Source organism: Geotrypetes seraphini, chromosome 6 (assembly GCF_902459505.1).
Source record: "Geotrypetes seraphini chromosome 6, aGeoSer1.1, whole genome shotgun sequence".
NCBI classification, from domain to species: Eukaryota; Metazoa; Chordata; class Amphibia; order Gymnophiona; family Dermophiidae; genus Geotrypetes; species Geotrypetes seraphini.
Genome location: NC_047089.1, coordinates 62,777,333 through 62,794,820, shown reverse-complemented (window position 1 = coordinate 62,794,820; position 17,488 = coordinate 62,777,333). Strand labels below are relative to the sequence as shown.

General features: G+C 43.3%; 1 protein-coding gene across 3 annotated transcripts in view; it reads right to left on the bottom strand.

The window, feature by feature from the left end:
• Positions 1 to 5,178: 5,178 nt before the first annotated feature.
• The window catches only part of RCBTB2 (RCC1 and BTB domain containing protein 2), a 65,385-nt gene continuing 53,075 nt past the window's right edge, over positions 5,179 to 17,488 (bottom strand). For all 3 annotated transcript variants that reach the window (XM_033949205.1, XM_033949207.1, XM_033949206.1), the window contains 4 exons: positions 16,759 to 16,885; positions 12,691 to 12,830; positions 8,107 to 8,237; positions 5,179 to 5,498 (listed from right to left, as the gene is read on the bottom strand). In XM_033949205.1, the coding sequence (XP_033805096.1) occupies positions 5,358 to 5,498; positions 8,107 to 8,237; positions 12,691 to 12,830; positions 16,759 to 16,885 (539 nt within the window). In that variant the 3' untranslated portion in view covers positions 5,179 to 5,357. The remainder of the gene's footprint in view (positions 5,499 to 8,106; positions 8,238 to 12,690; positions 12,831 to 16,758; positions 16,886 to 17,488) is intronic.

The following is a 17,488-nucleotide window of genomic DNA, read 5'->3' as shown; positions in this document are numbered from 1 at the left end:
TTAAAGGTGGAGCCCGGGCCCGATGCAACCTGTGACGCGGGTGGGGGTGGGCGGAGCTAACTCTCGCCTCGACCCCGGTCCAACAGCCTGCTCCGGCTGCCTCCTCCTGCCTTCCCTTCGCTCCTGCAAGGTAAAAAAGAAAGAAAAAACGCTTCCGAGGCTTGCCTCGTGCCCTGGCTCCCTTCTAATTAAAGGTGGAGCCCGGGCCCGATGCAACCTGTGACGCGGGTGGGGGTGGGCGGAGCTAACTCTCGCCTCGACCCCGGTCCAACAGCCTGCTCCGGCTGCCTCCTCCTGCCTTCCCTTCGCTCCTGCAAGGTAAAAAAGAAAGAAAAAACGCTTCCGAGGCTTGCCTCGTGCCCTGGCTCCCTTCTAATTAAAGGTGGAGCCCGGGCCCGATGCAACCTGTGACGCGGGTGGGGGTGGGCGGAGCTAACTCTCGCCTCGACCCCGGTCCAACAGCCTGCTCCGGCTGCCTCCTCCTGCCTTCCCTTCGCTCCTGCAAGGTAAAAAAGAAAGAAAAAACGCTTCCGAGGCTTGCCTCGTGCCCTGGCTCCCTTCTAATTAAAGGGGGAGCCCGGGCCCGATGCAACCTGTGACGCGGGTGGGGGTGGGCGGAGCTAACTCTCGCCTCGACCCCGGTCCAACAGCCTGCTCCGGCTGCCTCCTCCTGCCTTCCCTTCGCTCCTGCAAGGTAAAAAAGAAAGAAAAAAACGCTTCCGAGGCTTGCCTCGTGCCCTGGCTCCCTTCTAATTAAGGGGGGGGCCCGGGCCCGATGAAACCTGTGACGCGGGTGGGGGTGGGCGGAGCTAACTCTCGCCTCGACCCCGGTCCAACAGCCTGCTCCGGCTGCCTCCTCCTGCCTTCCCTTCGCTCCTGCAAGGTAAAAAAGAAAGAAAAAACGCTTCCGAGGCTTGCCTCGTGCCCTGGCTCCCTTCTAATTAAAGGTGGAGCCCGGGCCCGATGCAACCTGTGACGCGGGTGGGGGTGGGCGGAGCTAACTCTCGCCTCGACCCCGGTCCAACAGCCTGCTCCGGCTGCCTCCTCCTGCCTTCCCTTCGCTCCTGCAAGGTAAAAAAGAAAGAAAAAACGCTTCCGAGGCTTGCCTCGTGCCCTGGCTCCCTTCTAATTAAAGGTGGAGCCCGGGCCCGATGCAACCTGTGACGCGGGTGGGGGGTGGGCGGAGCTAACTCTCGCCTCGACCCCGGTCCAACAGCCTGCTCCGGCTGCCTCCTCCTGCCTTCCCTTCGCTCCTGCAAGGTAAAAAAGAAAGAAAAAACGCTTCCGAGGCTTGCCTCGTGCCCTGGCTCCCTTCTAATTAAAGGTGGAGCCCGGGCCCGATGCAACCTGTGACGCGGGTGGGGGTGGGCGGAGCTAACTCTCGCCTCGACCCCGGTCCAACAGCCTGCTCCGGCTGCCTCCTCCTGCCTTCCCTTCGCTCCTGCAAGGTAAAAAAGAAAGAAAAAACGCTTCCGAGGCTTGCCTCGTGCCCTGGCTCCCTTCTAATTAAAGGTGGAGCCCGGGCCCGATGCAACCTGTGACGCGGGTGGGGGTGGGCGGAGCTAACTCTCGCCTCGACCCCGGTCCAACAGCCTGCTCCGGCTGCCTCCTCCTGCCTTCCCTTCGCTCCTGTAATTACTAAGGAATGAATTAGTGTATTAAGAGATGAAGGATTTAACAGTTTGGAAAGAGAACGTATCATCCTGAGACGGTGAAAACATTTCTGGACCACTGTACTAATGTGGTTATGGTAGGAAAATTTAGGGGTTGAACAGGGAACACGTAAGTTGACTGCACACAGAAGGGAAGGAGGGAAGAATTCCAACATTTTAAGTACAGAGAACATTAAGGGTAAAAACACAAGGTAGGTAGGGAGACTGGCGTAGTTTAATCCTGAAAAGGACATTTTTATCCAAAGGCATCCTTAAACAAAAAAGTTTTGAGGTTTGCCTTAAACTGCTTTATTGAAGATTCCATCCGTAAATAATGAGGCAGTGAATTCCATAGGGTAGGTGCGGTGACAGCGAAATTATTGATTCTTAAAGTATTCATAATTTTGAGAGATGGAACAGTTAAGAGATTTTGTGATGTAGAACGAAGAGATTTGGCAGGGTAATAGGGAATAAGTAGTCGGTCAATAAATTCTGGTAGACTGTATGAACGAGTGGTGAAGATTAATAGTAAAATTTTATAGCTAATTCTATGTTCGACAGGTAACCAGTGGGCATTAATTAGAAGGGGGGAGACATGATCGTATTTCCTCGCACCGTAAATGATTTTAATAGCAGTGTTTTGTATAATCTGGAGACATCTTATTTCCTTTTTAGTAATGCCCTTGTAGAGGGCGTTACAATAATCTATACAAGTAATTACTAAGGAATGAATTAGTGTATTAAGAGATGAAGGATTTAACAGTTTGGAAAGAGAACGTATCATCCTGAGACGGTGAAAACATTTCTGGACCACTGTACTAATGTGGTTATGGTAGGAAAATTTACAGTCAAAAGTAACTCCCAAAAGTTTGAGAGTAGAGACTACTTTGATTGGAAGTTATTCAAATTTCAGGGGTGCCTAAAGAGTTAGTTCCACTTTAAGGGGGAAAATCATCAGTTTAGATTTGTTAATGTTGAGTGACAACATGTTGGTATCGAGCCATAATTTAATTTTTTAGAGTTTTAGGTTAATAGAGGCAACTTCATCAGAATTATTCAGATCAATGGGGTGTATTAGCTGCACGCCATCAGCATATGCGAAAGTGGTAAAGCCAATAGATTGGCCCACCGTCAAAAGGGGAGACAAGAAAATGTTAAAGAGGAGAGGAGACAGAATAGATCCTTGTGGAATCCCGTATTTAGTGGAAGAAGAAACGGAGGAAGAATCATTAACAATAACCTTGGAGGATCTGTTAGGGAAGTAAGATGTAAACCATTCCATTCCTATTTCAGGAAGACGAGACAGTAATAAGCTGTGATCAATAGTATCAAAAGCGGAGGAAAGATCAAGAGAAATGTGTAGGACTGACTGGTGATGGTCAAGATGATAAAGAATTTTAGTAGTTAGACCCAATAGGGCAGGGGTGTCAAAGTCCCTCCTCGAGGGCCGTAATCCAGTCGGGTTTTCAGGATTTCCCCAATGAATATGCATTGAAAGCAGTGCATGCACATAGATCTCATGCATATTCATTAGGGAAATCCTGAAAACCCGACTGGATTCCGGCCCTCGAGGACCGACTTTGACACCTGTGCAATAGGGAGAGTTCTGTGGAATGTTGTGGACGAAAACCGGTTTGATTGGGATGCAAGACATTTGTTTTTTCGATGAAGTCTGATAATTGGTGAAACACAATTTTTTTCCGTAAGCTTGGCTAAGAATGGAATATTAGCTATTGGACGGTAATTGAACAGTTCATGGATACTAGACGTATGGTCCTTAATAATAGGAGAAATGGTTGATTGTTTCCAAGCTATATGTAAATAGCCTAATGATAGGCTGGAATTGACTAAGTCTTTGATGAACGGTCCAAAAATGGAAAAAATCATTTTAGGAGAAAGATAAGAACATAAGAATTGCCATATTGGGACAGACCGAAGGTCTATCAAGCCCAGTATCCTGTTTCTAACAGTGGCCAACCCAGGTCTCAAGTACGTTATGCTGCTCATCCTAAGAATAAACAGTGGATTTTCCCAAGCCATCTCAATAATGGCCTATGGACTTCTCTTTTAGCAATTTATCCAAATTTTTTTTTAAACCCCTCTAAGCTAACTAATTTTACCACATTATCTAGCAATGAATTCCAGAGTTTAATTACACATTGTGTGAAGAAATATTTTCTCTGGTTTGTTTTAAATCTACTACTTACTACAGGGGTCCCCAAAGTCCCTCCTTGAGGGCCGAATCCAGTCGGGTTTTCAGGATTTCCCCAATGAATATGCATTGAAAGCAGTGCATGCACATAGATCTCATGCATATTCATTGGGGAAATCCTGAAAGCCCGACTGGATTCGGCCCTAAAGGAGGGACTTTGGGGACCCCTGATTGACTAGCCCCCTAGTCCTAGCATTTTTGGAAAGAGTAAACAAGCGATTCACATCTACCCTTTCCACTCCACTCAGTATCTTATAGATCTCTATCATTATCACTCCTGAGCCAACTCTTCTCCAAACTGACGAGCTGTAGCCACTTTAGCTTTTCCTCATAGGGAAGTCATCCCACCCCTCATCATTTCTGTTGCCCTTTTTGGTATCTTTTCTAATTCCCCTATATCTTTTTTTGAGATACAGCGACCAGAATTGCACATAGTATTTGAGGTGTGGCCGTACCATAGAACAATACAAGGGCATTATAACATTTTCATCTTTGTTTTCCATTCCATTCTTGATAATTCCTAACATTCTATTTGCTTTCTTAGCCACTGCCGCACATTGAGCTGAGGGATTTAACGCATCCTCAACAATGACACCTAGATCCTTTTCTTGGGCAGTGATCCCTAACATAGAACCTTGCATCATGTAGATAGAACATGCATCACTTTGCATTTGCTCACAATAAACGTCATCTGCCATTTTGATGCTCAGTCTCCCAAATTTATTGGTGGAGTGGGAGGAAGGGGTAGTCTAGTTGTGGGGTAACTTCTTGTTGGTCGGGTCTGGGTTATAAGAACCAACACCTGGATTCATGCTGTTTTGCCTGTGTTGTATTTCTTGGGGTTTTAGTTCCTATGTTACTACAAAATTTTGTACCAGTGTATCTGTGCTTGACTTTGTTATTTTGAATAAATTGTTAAAAAAAAAAAAAAAAAGCCATATGCCCACTGACTAAACAGGAATGATCTAGCAATTTTCGAAGAAAATTTTGTAACTATTCATTTTTGGCCCCTGAAAATAAGACTAGATATTGCATAGCTTATAAGACTACTACCAACATCTGGAATGTACCTAATTTACCAAGTATGATTTGAAAAGTCATTACTATTAGTTCAGTATTGGCACAACTTCAAACAATGCCCCACATTTCAAAATTGAACTTTTTTTTCCTTTTGAGAGGAAAAAAACCCCGTAATTAATGCAACAAAGATGCATAGTAGAATGAAAGTCAAAGATGCTTCTCTAGGATTCTTTATCACATTGAAGATATTCCAGTTCTGTTTAAATGTTTCTCTAGATGGCAATATCCAAATGCACAGTGGTCAAGCTATGTTTATTTCCCCCATCAAAAGAAAGGAAATGAGTGCAAAAAATAAAATTGAAATTTTGGAGCCTTTACAAAGGAAAATGATTAAAGCAAAGTCCTAATACTTGGAAGAGAACAAACAGCAGTTTACAATATAGGATATGCCTTCTTTTTTCCCTCGGAGATGCTCAGTTCTTGAATGCTCCAACCCTGCTTGCTTTACTAATGAAGTCCTTCATAAGATTATGGTCCATGTCTGCAAAAGCTTGTGTTTGTGTAACCATAGTCAAATGGTTTATGCAAAACCTGAAGCAGAATTCTTCCAAATCCTAGGAGCAAAGATTCTTTATCAGTCATGAAGAAAGAGTTGCAGGTAAACAGTTACTAATTGTAATGCAATTTCTTCCATTCATTTTTCATATACACATTATATAATCTTATTAACAATACATAATGGTAACCACAAAATAAAAAGTACAAAGCACACTATATGCAGAGAAAATATTAATTATCATTTATATCTGTTTTTTTCAGAGGTCAAGGCAGATGACTTTAAAATATGCAATGTCACCTCAGGAACAGCTACAAAAAAAAAAAAAAAATAGACAAATATAGTTCAAAATATAGGCAAAAAAGTGCTTCTACAAGGTTTGGGTGAAAAAAAATAAACCTTTGTTTTGTAGAATGCAGAACTGGTTCTGAGGGGTGTTCTGGCAATCAGTCCTAAGGAATCATTTCCTGAAAAGTTTTGTTTTGTGGCCCATGGATTCTTCAAATTCTAAGGGCTAGATTCACAAAGGGCACGGATCCGATCCGTGTCCGGGGGGCTAATTCACAAATCGCCCTCATGCAAATGAGGGTGATTGGAATCACGCCCCCATCTAGCGATCCCGACACATGCGCAGACCATCTGTAGATGGTCTGCGCATGCTTAAGAACAGCGACCTTTTTTTTTTTTTTTAAACTTTCAGCTGTTTTTACTTTTTCTTCACGAGCCTGTGGTTTTAACCTGCTTTAAACCCACGAGTTAAAACCATGGGCTCGTAGTGCAGGGGAAGGGCAGGAGAAAAGAGGCGATTTGGGGCAGGCAGGAGAAAAGAGGTGATTCGGGGCAGGCAATTGATCAGGGCTGAGAGCAGAGAAGCAGGGCAGAGAGCTGGACAGCAGAAGGTAGGGCAGTCAGAAAGGACCTCAGCGACTGGTCCTCAGCAGCTGCTTATTTTTGGATCGGCCAGCACAGTCGGTGTTGCTTTTTTATTTTAGTGAATTGCTTTCTGCCTGCATTTGAATGCCGTCCCCTCTCATTTGCATGCGCAGATCGGAGGACGATCGAGACAGAGGTTAGTGAATCGGGTTAGAGGGAAATCAGGTCATAAAGGGGTCATAAGAACATAAGAATTGCAGCTGCTGGGTCAGACCAGTGGTCCATCGTGCCCAGCAGTCTGCTCCCGTGGCAGCCCTAAGGTTAAAGACCAGTACCCTAACTGAGACTAGTCTTACCTTCATACGTTCTGATTCAGCAGGAACTTGTCTAACTTTGTCTTGAATCCCTGGAGGGTGTTTTCCCCTATAACAGCCTCTGAAAGAGCATTCCAGTTTTTTACCACTCTCTGGGTGAAGAAGAACTTCCTTAAGTTTGTACAGAATCTATCCCCTTTTAACTTTAGAGAGTGCCCTCTCATTCTCGCTACCTTGGAGAGGGTGAACAACCGGCATTGCTCCCCCCGAAGGCCCCCCCCGCGAACTGGCACCCTCCCCCCCCCCCCCGCGGAGACCTGAGGTCCCCCCAACCCACCCGAACCCTCTTCTTACTTTTCTGTAGCCTCCGCAGCGGCACCAGCATGTCCTGTGCGTGGTGCCAGTGCCTGAAGATCTGCTTCCTGTGCAAGGCCTGAGAGTTCACGTCGAATGTGAACTCTCAAGGCCCAGCACAGGAAGCAGATCTTCAGGCACCGGCACCACGCACAGGACATGCTGGTGCCGCTGCGGAGGCTACAGAAAAGTAAGAAGAGGGTTCGGGTGGGTTGGGGGGACCTCAGGTCTCCGCGGGGGGGGGGGGGAGGGTGCCAGTTCGCGGGGGGGGCCTTCGGGGGGAGCAATGCCGGTTCCCGTGGGGGGAGAGCAGCGCTGCTGGCCTCGGGGGGGGGGGGGGAAGGTGGGGTGTGGAAACATATCAAAGCAAGTTTCCCTTACTTCCTATGGGGAAACTTGCTTTGATATACGAGCATTTTGGATTACGAGCATGCTCCTGGAACGGATTATGCTCGTAATCCAAGGTACCACTGTACGTCGAAATTAATAATAAATTGAAGAAAGCAGAAATAACACAGTGCAACTACATGCAGAAGAGAAAGACTGATGGGAGGAGCTAAGCTAGCCTGTGTTGTACCCTAAATGCAGAGTGAAAAGCTTATAATTCTCTTCTGCAACCCATGTGGGTAAAGGGAAATAAGCCTATGGTCTAGAATGTCTCACCTATTGCACTGGAATTGGCATTTGTGTTGTGTATGACCGAGGTATTCTGTTAGCATGATTTTTCTACAGCATTCTATAGCAATTTGGTTTGTTCAGTTTTCTTAACAGTGGAGGGGATATTTGTGAGAAGGGAAAGGAGACAGGGGTTTGTTGATCCTTGTTCTGTATGAATTTATAAAAATGACAGTTGTACAGAAAATTGTTTCTTTTTATACTTTAATAATATGATTTCAATATAAAATTGTACTATTCGAGGCTTGTGTAGATGGGATCAGATAAAAGTTCATGAGGATGGGAACAGAGTTTGCGAGGATGGGGCAGGGACAAACTTTGTTCCTGTGTCATTCTCTAGTATAGACACTCAGTTTGATGCATGCTGGTCAGCAAAATTTGAATTAGACTAAAAATAAACTTGTGAAACACATTTATTTTCTAACTGCCAAGGTTGAAAGCCTCACTTACCTGAGCTTCATACTTGACTGCAGCTGAGAGAAGAGAAATTGCATTCTCTTCACAAATTCCTTGCTTGATAGTTTGCTGACAAAGATTCTTCAGCCTAGTTTCTCTATAAAATACTGCAAGATCTAGCAGCTCTAAGAATTAAGGTACAAAATAATTAATGAGTTCAGTCATCTTGAAATAAAAGTTAACCAATGATAGTTTACGCTTGTTCCATAAGGAAAAGTTACTGTATTTTTCACTCCATAAGACGCACTTTTTCCATCCCCAAAAAGGGGGTGAAAAAGTGGGTGCATCTTATGGAGAGAATACACCTCCCCCCCGGTACCTTTAAGTTGTGGTGGTCCAGCGCGCTCTCCTGCTGGATGGCTGACTTTGGTAGCAGAGCAGCGTGACGTAGGAGCGCAACCTTTGTGCTTCCTATCTGGTCCCACACCGCTCAATGATTGGCTGATAAGAACTGATTTTATTTGGTGGCGTTTTATACAGATTTGGTCACTGGTTTGAGACATTTTGCCTCCTAGAATCTATAGCTACTTAATGAATATGTAACTGTGTGTGTGTGTGGGGGGGGCAGTTTTGGTTCTTGTATTGGTTTTGCTGGGGCCACCATGAAGAACAAATATGTGTGGCTCAAAAAAAAGGATTTTCTGCAAAAGAAGGCACCCCCAATTCATCTGAAATCCAGGCTTTAAACTGAGTCAGGAACAATCCTAGGAGGGTATCCCCAAGTGAAACACAGATGAAACTGGTTCAAAACAACAAACCAAATAGGTATCCCCAACTCAGAGATTCAGCACAAACCCCCCAAAAGGCAGTACAGCTCAAATGAAACTAGTATAGACAAGATTTAAACATAGGCCACAATAAAAAAAAAACCTCAAATGTGTCTAAAACCAAAATTATCTGATTCCACAATTCACTATAGACAGCTCCAACAAGCATCAACCTTCCATTAGGAACCACCATCGAGGCAGAAAATTTCAAAGTGCTGGGCATAATACTAGACTCCACATTGTCCCTACAACCACAAATTTCCAACCTCTAGAAGAAAACTTTCTTCAATATGAGATAGCCAAGTCTCAACAGACCTTACTTCAAGTTTAATATAAATTTGATTGATCGCTTATTCAAAGTTCTAAGCAATGTACAAATCAATAAAATTACAAAATTTGGGGACAACAAAACAAACGACACAAACTAAATCTTGTAAGACACTTGTAAGATTACTTCCATCAACGACACTTCACACTACTCATACAGATGTTAATCCTATCACAACTGGCCAACTCCAACTATGCAGATATCACCAACACCCTAGCCCGCAAACTGCAGCTCATACAAAACACAGCAATAGACTCATATTCAAGCTGAAGAAATATGATTCAATCTCTACCTACTGCAAACAACTACACTGGCTACCTGTCCCAGCCCAAATAAATTTCATAATCTCCTGCATAATGTTCCACATAACAGAAGCTCTGCCATACTACTCATTCACTTATTCTCCTCAGCATGGCCCTCTACGCATAGAAATCTCGACAAACTCCAGCTGAACCTCCCCACAACAAAAAATCTCAGGTACAAATGTATATTTAATACCACTTTCACATATTTGGTACAAAAGCATGGAACAGTCTCCCAACAACCATCAGAACTGAACTACTTAGCATTTTCAAAGAAGCTAAAGACCTACCTTTTCAACGCCATATACACTAATGACAATTAACTATCAGACCCAACCAAGATAGGATGGAGTGAGCATGGACGGCAACTTCAGCATTTGGAAACTAGGACAATACCAGACTTTACAGTCTACAGCCCAGAAATATCAACTAGAAAAGTTAATCTAATCATATATTTTTTAATGAGTATAACTTATGGGCAGACTGGATGGACCGTTCAGGTCTTTTATCTGCAGTCAATTACTATATTACTATTTTCTGGGATTCTTTGCAATTAGAGGATTTTCTTAAAGGTCATGAGAAACTATCCTGAGCTATATTAGGAGTTAAATGAAGTTTATATCACTCAGATTAGACATTTAGGGCTATATTCTATAAATGGCGTCCTGACTGTAGGTGGCAATAGGCATCCTACCACTGTCTAACCAGCCAATCGGGATGCACGTTTTCTATTAAAAAAGAAAACCAACCTGAGACAGGCAGCCTACACCGTAGGCACCTGTTGCGGTTGAGGAAGACAGGTAGGGACGCTTAAGCACGCCCAAGGCTAGGCGTGGTTTTGCTCGGAATTGGCCTTAGGTGAGCTTAAGCAGCCCTAGGCATCTCCCTAAGGCCATAATAGGCACCTGAAATGTAAGCCATTGAAATGCTGGCCTGCATTTTAATGAGACGCGGCCGCTAAACTGATCGCGGCAAGGAAATCTCCCTGCTGTGATCAGCTGAGCGGCCACAGCAGGGAAACCCTGAGCCCCACTGCAAGTCAGCCAGAACTCCTGCCGCAAACTGCAAAACAATCCCCGGAAAGAGGTATGCCCACTTTCTCCTGCTGGCATCCCCCTCCCCCACCCAACATCTCCTGTAGGAGGAATGCCCACTCCTTCCTGTGCCCCCCCCCCCCCCCCGAACCACTTAGGCAGCTGCTGAGACCGAGCATCCTATACAGAATCAAGCCCTAAGTCTTATTTCCTTTTGAGAGATTTTTCTTTTAGGTTGTTATCTCTTCCATAATGTGGGCTTTTGTTTTTCTAGAGTGTTTAATTTTACTTTATACTTAGCTTGATTTCTATGTGCATGGAAAGTCATTAAAAGTATTTCAATAAAAATAAATACTTACTGTACCTGAATCTAACTCCCCTTAGGCTACATCTGGAAAAGGTACGATCTAAATCCAAAATCCTAATCCCTCCAGTGGAGCATTGCACAAAATTAACAAATTTTACACCTGCTCCTAAGTTAATCACAAAGTTAATCATAGGCACTCCCTTTCTGAAATAGAAGAATGCACATGCACTTTTTTTTAACCTACCCTAGTCAGTTCAAATCATGATCACACCACATCCTCTTGGCGCATTCATATATTCAAGTTTTAGACATGTACATCCTGGTTTTGTAAAACTGGATTGATGTACTTGTATATCTAGTATACATATCTAAATGACAGTTTATGCCTGTCCAAAATGTGAATAGTACTTCTAAAAATATGTTTTACGTTCTGAGTAAAGATTACAAAAAAAAAAAAAAAAATTGAAAATGCTTCTGCTCATCTTTTGATGACCATACAAAATCCATATTGTAAACTTTGCACTGGCATTCCATTGGTGCCTGTGTCAACACAGGTCATGAATTCAATGAAGAGACTCTCTTGGTATTCCATCTTCCTGTAAGGTCTTTAAAGTAAAACTAGAGATCATTTCTCAGTACTCTGTAGGTTGCTAAACTGGAAAATATTTGGAGGAAAGCTTCTCTGTAGCACCTTCTATGTGAAATGCTCTCCTTCAGAAGATTATAATAGTCTATGGCTAACTTAACCCCCCCCCCCACCTTTCACAAAACCATAGCGTGGTTTTTAGCACCAGCCACGGCAGTAACAGCTCTGATGCTTATTGGAATTCTATGAGTGTCTGAGCCATTACTGCCGTGGCCAGCACTAAAAAATGTGCTTCGGTTTTGTAAAGGGGGGGGTTAGATTTCATAAGTTTATATTCGTGTTTTTATTTATAACATTATTTAACCACTCTTGTTGCTTCTTGCACAGGTTAAATTTTCTACAGGTTTAAATTAACTTTTTGGCCTCTGCATCATGTTTTAACTTAGTTGTTGTGTTTTCTTTGTAGCACTGTTTGCAACTAGAGAATGACACGGGGACATATTTTTCCCTGTCCCCGCAGGAACTCATTTTCTCGTCGAGTTCTTTTCCTGTTCCTGTCCCATTCCTGCAAGCTCTGTCCTCATTTGCACAAGCCTCAAACACTTTAAAATCATAAGTGTTCAAGGCTTGTGCGGTTAAAGTAGAGCTTACAGGAATAGGACAGGGACAAAACTCACAGGGGCGGGATGGGGAAACTGAATTTCTGCGGGGACGGGGACAAATTTGTCATGTCCCCGTGTCATTCTCTATTTGCAACTATTTTATTCTACTTATACGCTACTTTATGTTTTAATTTTCACTGTTTATTTATAGTTGTGAGATCCTATGGCCTCTTTGTCCTCAGAGAAAATAAATTTACACTTTTGGTACTATATTTTAAAGGATGTTATTCTAAAAAATAAATAACTAAGATATCATATTCATGTGGTATAGTTTTTGTTGTATATGGAAGTGGGAGGGGGTGGGGGTTATATCTTTTTGTTGTATGATATGGTAGATTTTCAAGTGATATTGTATTCTAATTGTTTGATATTTACTGTACACTTGTTGTGAATTATAAAATGAATAAAGAATTAAATAACTAAATAAATAAATAACTAAATAAAACCAATACTAGAGGTAATACCATAAAATCCATTGCCAAGATCCTTTCTTTGTGAAACACACTTTCTTAGAGCTAGTAAAAACATTGTTATTTCAAAGTAGTCATTTTATATTGCTTTAAAAGAGAAAATTAATTAATTAATTACCTACCTAGGGCATCCTCAGGAGAAAGACTGATACTATCCGTATAAAGGTATTCCAAGAAGGCTCGATAGACAGGATAGGAATAGTGACTTATTTCTATGATCTCCTCATCACTGTTATTTAAAACGGAACGAAAATGCTCACATCTTGAAGAAAACAATAATAAAAGGTTTAATGCACACTGTTTCACAGAAAAAGTAAATACATGCCATACTATCAATTCTCACAAATGGAGAAATTTTCAAACAGCCAATGTACTGCCAATATATACAAAGAAAGATTAGGTTCTTCCCTCGATAATCTTCTTTCCTATAAACCATACCATATATCAAAACTGGGCAGGTGGCACCTTGGCACTCTTTCATCCCACATACAATATCAACACACAACAAAATGTCTAAGAAGAGTGGATTTATTATGGCTGCAGCATTATACTACTTACATACGTCAAACACAGCTTACAGTATCTTGCAATTACATATATGAATCCCTGTAAAGATTCTATCTAGTTCACTTCAGGGCAGGGTGCCTGGCCTTTCAAGTCACACAGCTCCCACTATTTTCCACCTTTCCAGATAAAGCACAATTTCCACCCTGCCTGGGCATAAACTGCATAAATGCCAATGCACTATCATAACTTCTCTCATCAGGGGTTGCCATACAAGCACATTCCCCTCCTTAACTGTTGACTCCTTTTCTTGATACCTTAAGCCCCCCATTCCATCAAAGTCTGGGGTAGACACCGCTGTTTCTCTGGCACTGCCCCCCCCCCTCGGTAGAAGAAGGGGACTGCCCTGGGTCTTTTACAACATCACTGCTAGCACATAACAAAACAACTTCACATTTTTACCACTGTTAAGCTCAATTTGGTCAAACATACTGCTGTGTGCTCTATCAGGCTAGGAACCACCCACCGAATGCTGCGACATGACCCCTATCTCCCCTAAATTGGGGCAGGTGGGGTGAGAGAGAGCAGTTGGAGATGCAGGCAAAATGGAGATCGTGCAGTTGCCCACTTTCCTCTTCATGCTCCTAGTCTCCACCCTTAACACCGCCTCTTAGATTTCCCCTCATTCCTGACTGCAGCTACCCATCTCCTCTAACACCCTTAGCTACTTCCCATTTTATTATTCCTCTTAGACCAGGGGTGTCCAATGTCGATCCTCGAGGGCCGCAGTCCAGTCGGGTTTTCAGGATTTCCCCAATGAATATGCATTGAAAGCAGTGCATGCAAATAGATCTCATGCATATTCATTGGGGAAATCCAGAAAACCCGACTGGACTGCGGCCCTCGAGGACCGACATTGGACACCCCTGTCTTAGACCTACCCTTCCCCTCACCTCAAAACTCTATCCCCAGCTAAGTGCCAGGCCGATGCCCATTTGTGTTTCTGACTTTCCTATGTGGCAAGGACAGTTTTCTTTTCTTCTATACCACAGGTTGTTGCAATGATTAAATGCGATTTACAGCAAGCTTACAAAAATCAGTTGTAAAGACCTGAACATAAAGACCAGATGAGCATTTTGTGTGCTCATGCTGCCTCCTCTTCTGCATAACCGATGAAGTTATCAGTGACGCGGCAGCACGGGGAAGGCCACATAGGGGAAGGCCCTGAAGCAGCCTGTTCAGTGCTGCTGCCGTTGCCGTTTGGAATGAAGGTATGTTGGCGGGGTTCTGCTGTGCGGGATGGGAAGGAGGGATGGATGGAAAGATGTTGTGCAAGGGGATGGGTGAGAGGGGAGGAAAGATGCTGCACATGGGAGGGAGGGGAGAGAAAGCGCTGCCGCCGGCAAATCAGGGAGTGTCAGGGACATTCTGGAGGGGCTTTGGAGGTTGATCTAACTAGGGCTTATTTTTGGGGTAGGGCTTATATTAGGACCTACCCTGAAAATCATGCTAGGGCTTCCATAGCTTTTCAATGATTTTGGTTACTCTGGCATGTTAGTTGGACCGAGCTTTGTTTTATCCCAGACCTGTGAACATATATGCCATAGTGACCCCTGATGCAGGCGTTCCTCAGACACCGAAACTCAGTGCTGTGTCGGGTCCACAGCTTCTGCTTGTCCTTTTCTGAAATAAACAAGTTGGTCTTACATCAGTGATCTTCAGTGGAGTGTTCATTGTCCGTTCCCACTTCCTTTTGTACTGTTTTATACCTATGGGTTCTCTGTCCTGTTGGACTTTTTGGTGTTTACTCTACAAAAGGGAACCACGGAGACATCATTGCCCTAACTGAAATCAAGATCTTAAAAGATTCCAAAGCTAGAAACATAACTTAAAACTAAACTAATACAGAACTGCATTGCACTGTGATCCTACTTGAAAGGAGGAACAGAAAGAATACCAGCAGTGAGAGTACCATATTGAAAATGCCAAATACTAATTACGTAACGACGGAGTGACATTTGAAAAATCGTAAGATTTAAAAACAAGACCTCATATTGCCACAAAGAGAAAATTGGTACCAAACTTAAAAGGAAAATGAAAAACTTAAATAACAGAGGATCCCAACATTTACACTTGAAAAGAATATATATGAACATGAACCGGTGCCTAAGCTGAAAAAGGCGGAATGAAGTATATGGCATAAAAAACTAACTCATATCAAAATGGCAAAATAATTTGCCTATGTGACTTACAGTGGCATGGAATCAGATTTTTCATCCTCCCAGTCTATGTCAGACTGAATCTTCTGGTTGAACCGTATGTCCTCATCCGGCAGAGGCGCATGCTAATGGGAACACCCCTGCACCACCACCTCTGGTATGCTGCAAGCACACGCTGAGGACCCTCATGAGGTTTACAAAATCCGGTATGAAGCTTTGTACTGGGTGTCTTGAGAACCCCGGCGGCAGGAGGTCCCTGATTGTCCTCCTGGGCTCTGAGACCCTGTGTCTGAGCTTTGCCAATGAATTTCAGAAGGCTCTAGAAAGGGTCTCTTCCCCTGGGAATGCACCTCCAGCAGAGCCCCAGCTCTGGAGGACTCAGAGGAGCCTGAGCCCAAGGCTCCCGTCCCTCCCCCGAATGAACTGCTGTATGCGGACATGGACGTTCCTCAGCTGGGCAGCCAGTGCAAACCTGGCATGATATAGGGGTAGGAAGGCCTGAAGGGTTCCTTCCCTTCAATTTTAAGCAAAATGGAGGGGTTTTTGAGGCAGATGAAAATTTTAGATAGTTTAAAATCTAAGATGGCCACCACCAGCAAACTTGCGTACGAAACAGCCAATGGAGACTTCCATGAAGGACAAAAAACACAGGGAAAGGGGTTGGGGGGGCAGCCTAGGCTCTGGGTACAGGAACCTTCAAATTTAACTTTTGAAGAACCCTTGATTTTCCCCATAGATTATAATATCCTTACTCACTGTGCAATATGGTGCCTGACTGCTTCAGCACAGGAATTCAGTTGGAACAAATGGAAAATAAATCTGCCTCACAGATTTGCTGGATAAACCTGGTCTTCAGGCTGCCAATCAGACTGAACCTCAACTCCTGGAAGCCTTATTATGAAGTGGAAGGGGGAGGAGGACCAAACAGTCAGTCCACTATTAATCCCGGCCGAGCCAAGAAAGAGCCTAACATTCTGCACTCAAGCTCCTGAATAAATCAGTGATGTAAGCAGTTACACAGGGCATGGTCCCTGAGCTTCAAAATGTAAAAGCAGACTGGCAAGCTAGGTGTCCCCGAAGGATGATCCCGCTAGCAGCAGACCTTCGCAATGTTGAATGTGCATCTTCTTCCAGGCAGAGGTTCCAACAAGTGGGAACCTCTGGGCATCTAGCCTCCAATCGAACACTTAGAAAAAATGCCCCCAAATAATAAAAAGCAAAGAGCAGAGCAGAAAGACTTATGAACAACTTGCTTGCACAATCACAAACTGAGAGCGCAGGAGCAGCTCCCTGGAAAGAGGTGGAGTTGAAATGATGATTGCAGGTTCATAAGCAAAACCCTACGGTTCAGGACCATTAGACACATTGCACTAGAATTTCAATTGCTACGCCTAACCCAGAACCTTTTGATTTCAACATTCTTTGTCACATGCTCCTTCAGCAAAAATGAGATGTCCAACCGCTTACCTGATTCTGAGGAGAACTTTGTGAACATGAATATATTTTTCATCCACAAGAAATCTCAGATCTGCAGTTTCAGTGTTATTAAATTGCTTCTTCAGAGACTGGGATACTGTCAAATGGTCATCTGGTTCTAAGGTGAGAAAGACAAAGCTAATTTAGCTACAATTCATCTTGTTTCACAAGAGATGGATAGATGATTTTTTTAAAAAAAATTTTTACCAATTGAACGAGTACATAATATACAAAGTTTAAACTTATTCTAAAAAGCATGTTGATGTCATAGTTGTCTATGGGTTTAGAAAATACTCATTTTCTAGTCTCACAATATGTTTACCGTACTTACCCCTTTACAGGCAAAGGAGTTAATATTAAAAAACTGGCAGAATAGTTTCTAAATTAAGACAGCCGATATAGATATAAACATATGCATCAGAAGCTATTTAACACAGACTTGCTACCTTTGCTTTATAAGTGGGCATTCTTTGGGCAGACTATTCATGTGAGGAAGTCTATAGGAAATCTATGGCAATTAACACCTTGCAATCTCATTGATGTAATTCCACCCCACCACCACCACCACCCCTTCACCAAAAAGGAAGATATTCTAGCAAGCCAATTTTTTGGGCAGCTCAGACATTTATGATAAGAACATAAGAATAACCATACTGGGCCAGACCAATGACCCATCTAGCCCAATTTTTTTTTCCAACATTGGCTAATTCAAGTCGCAAGT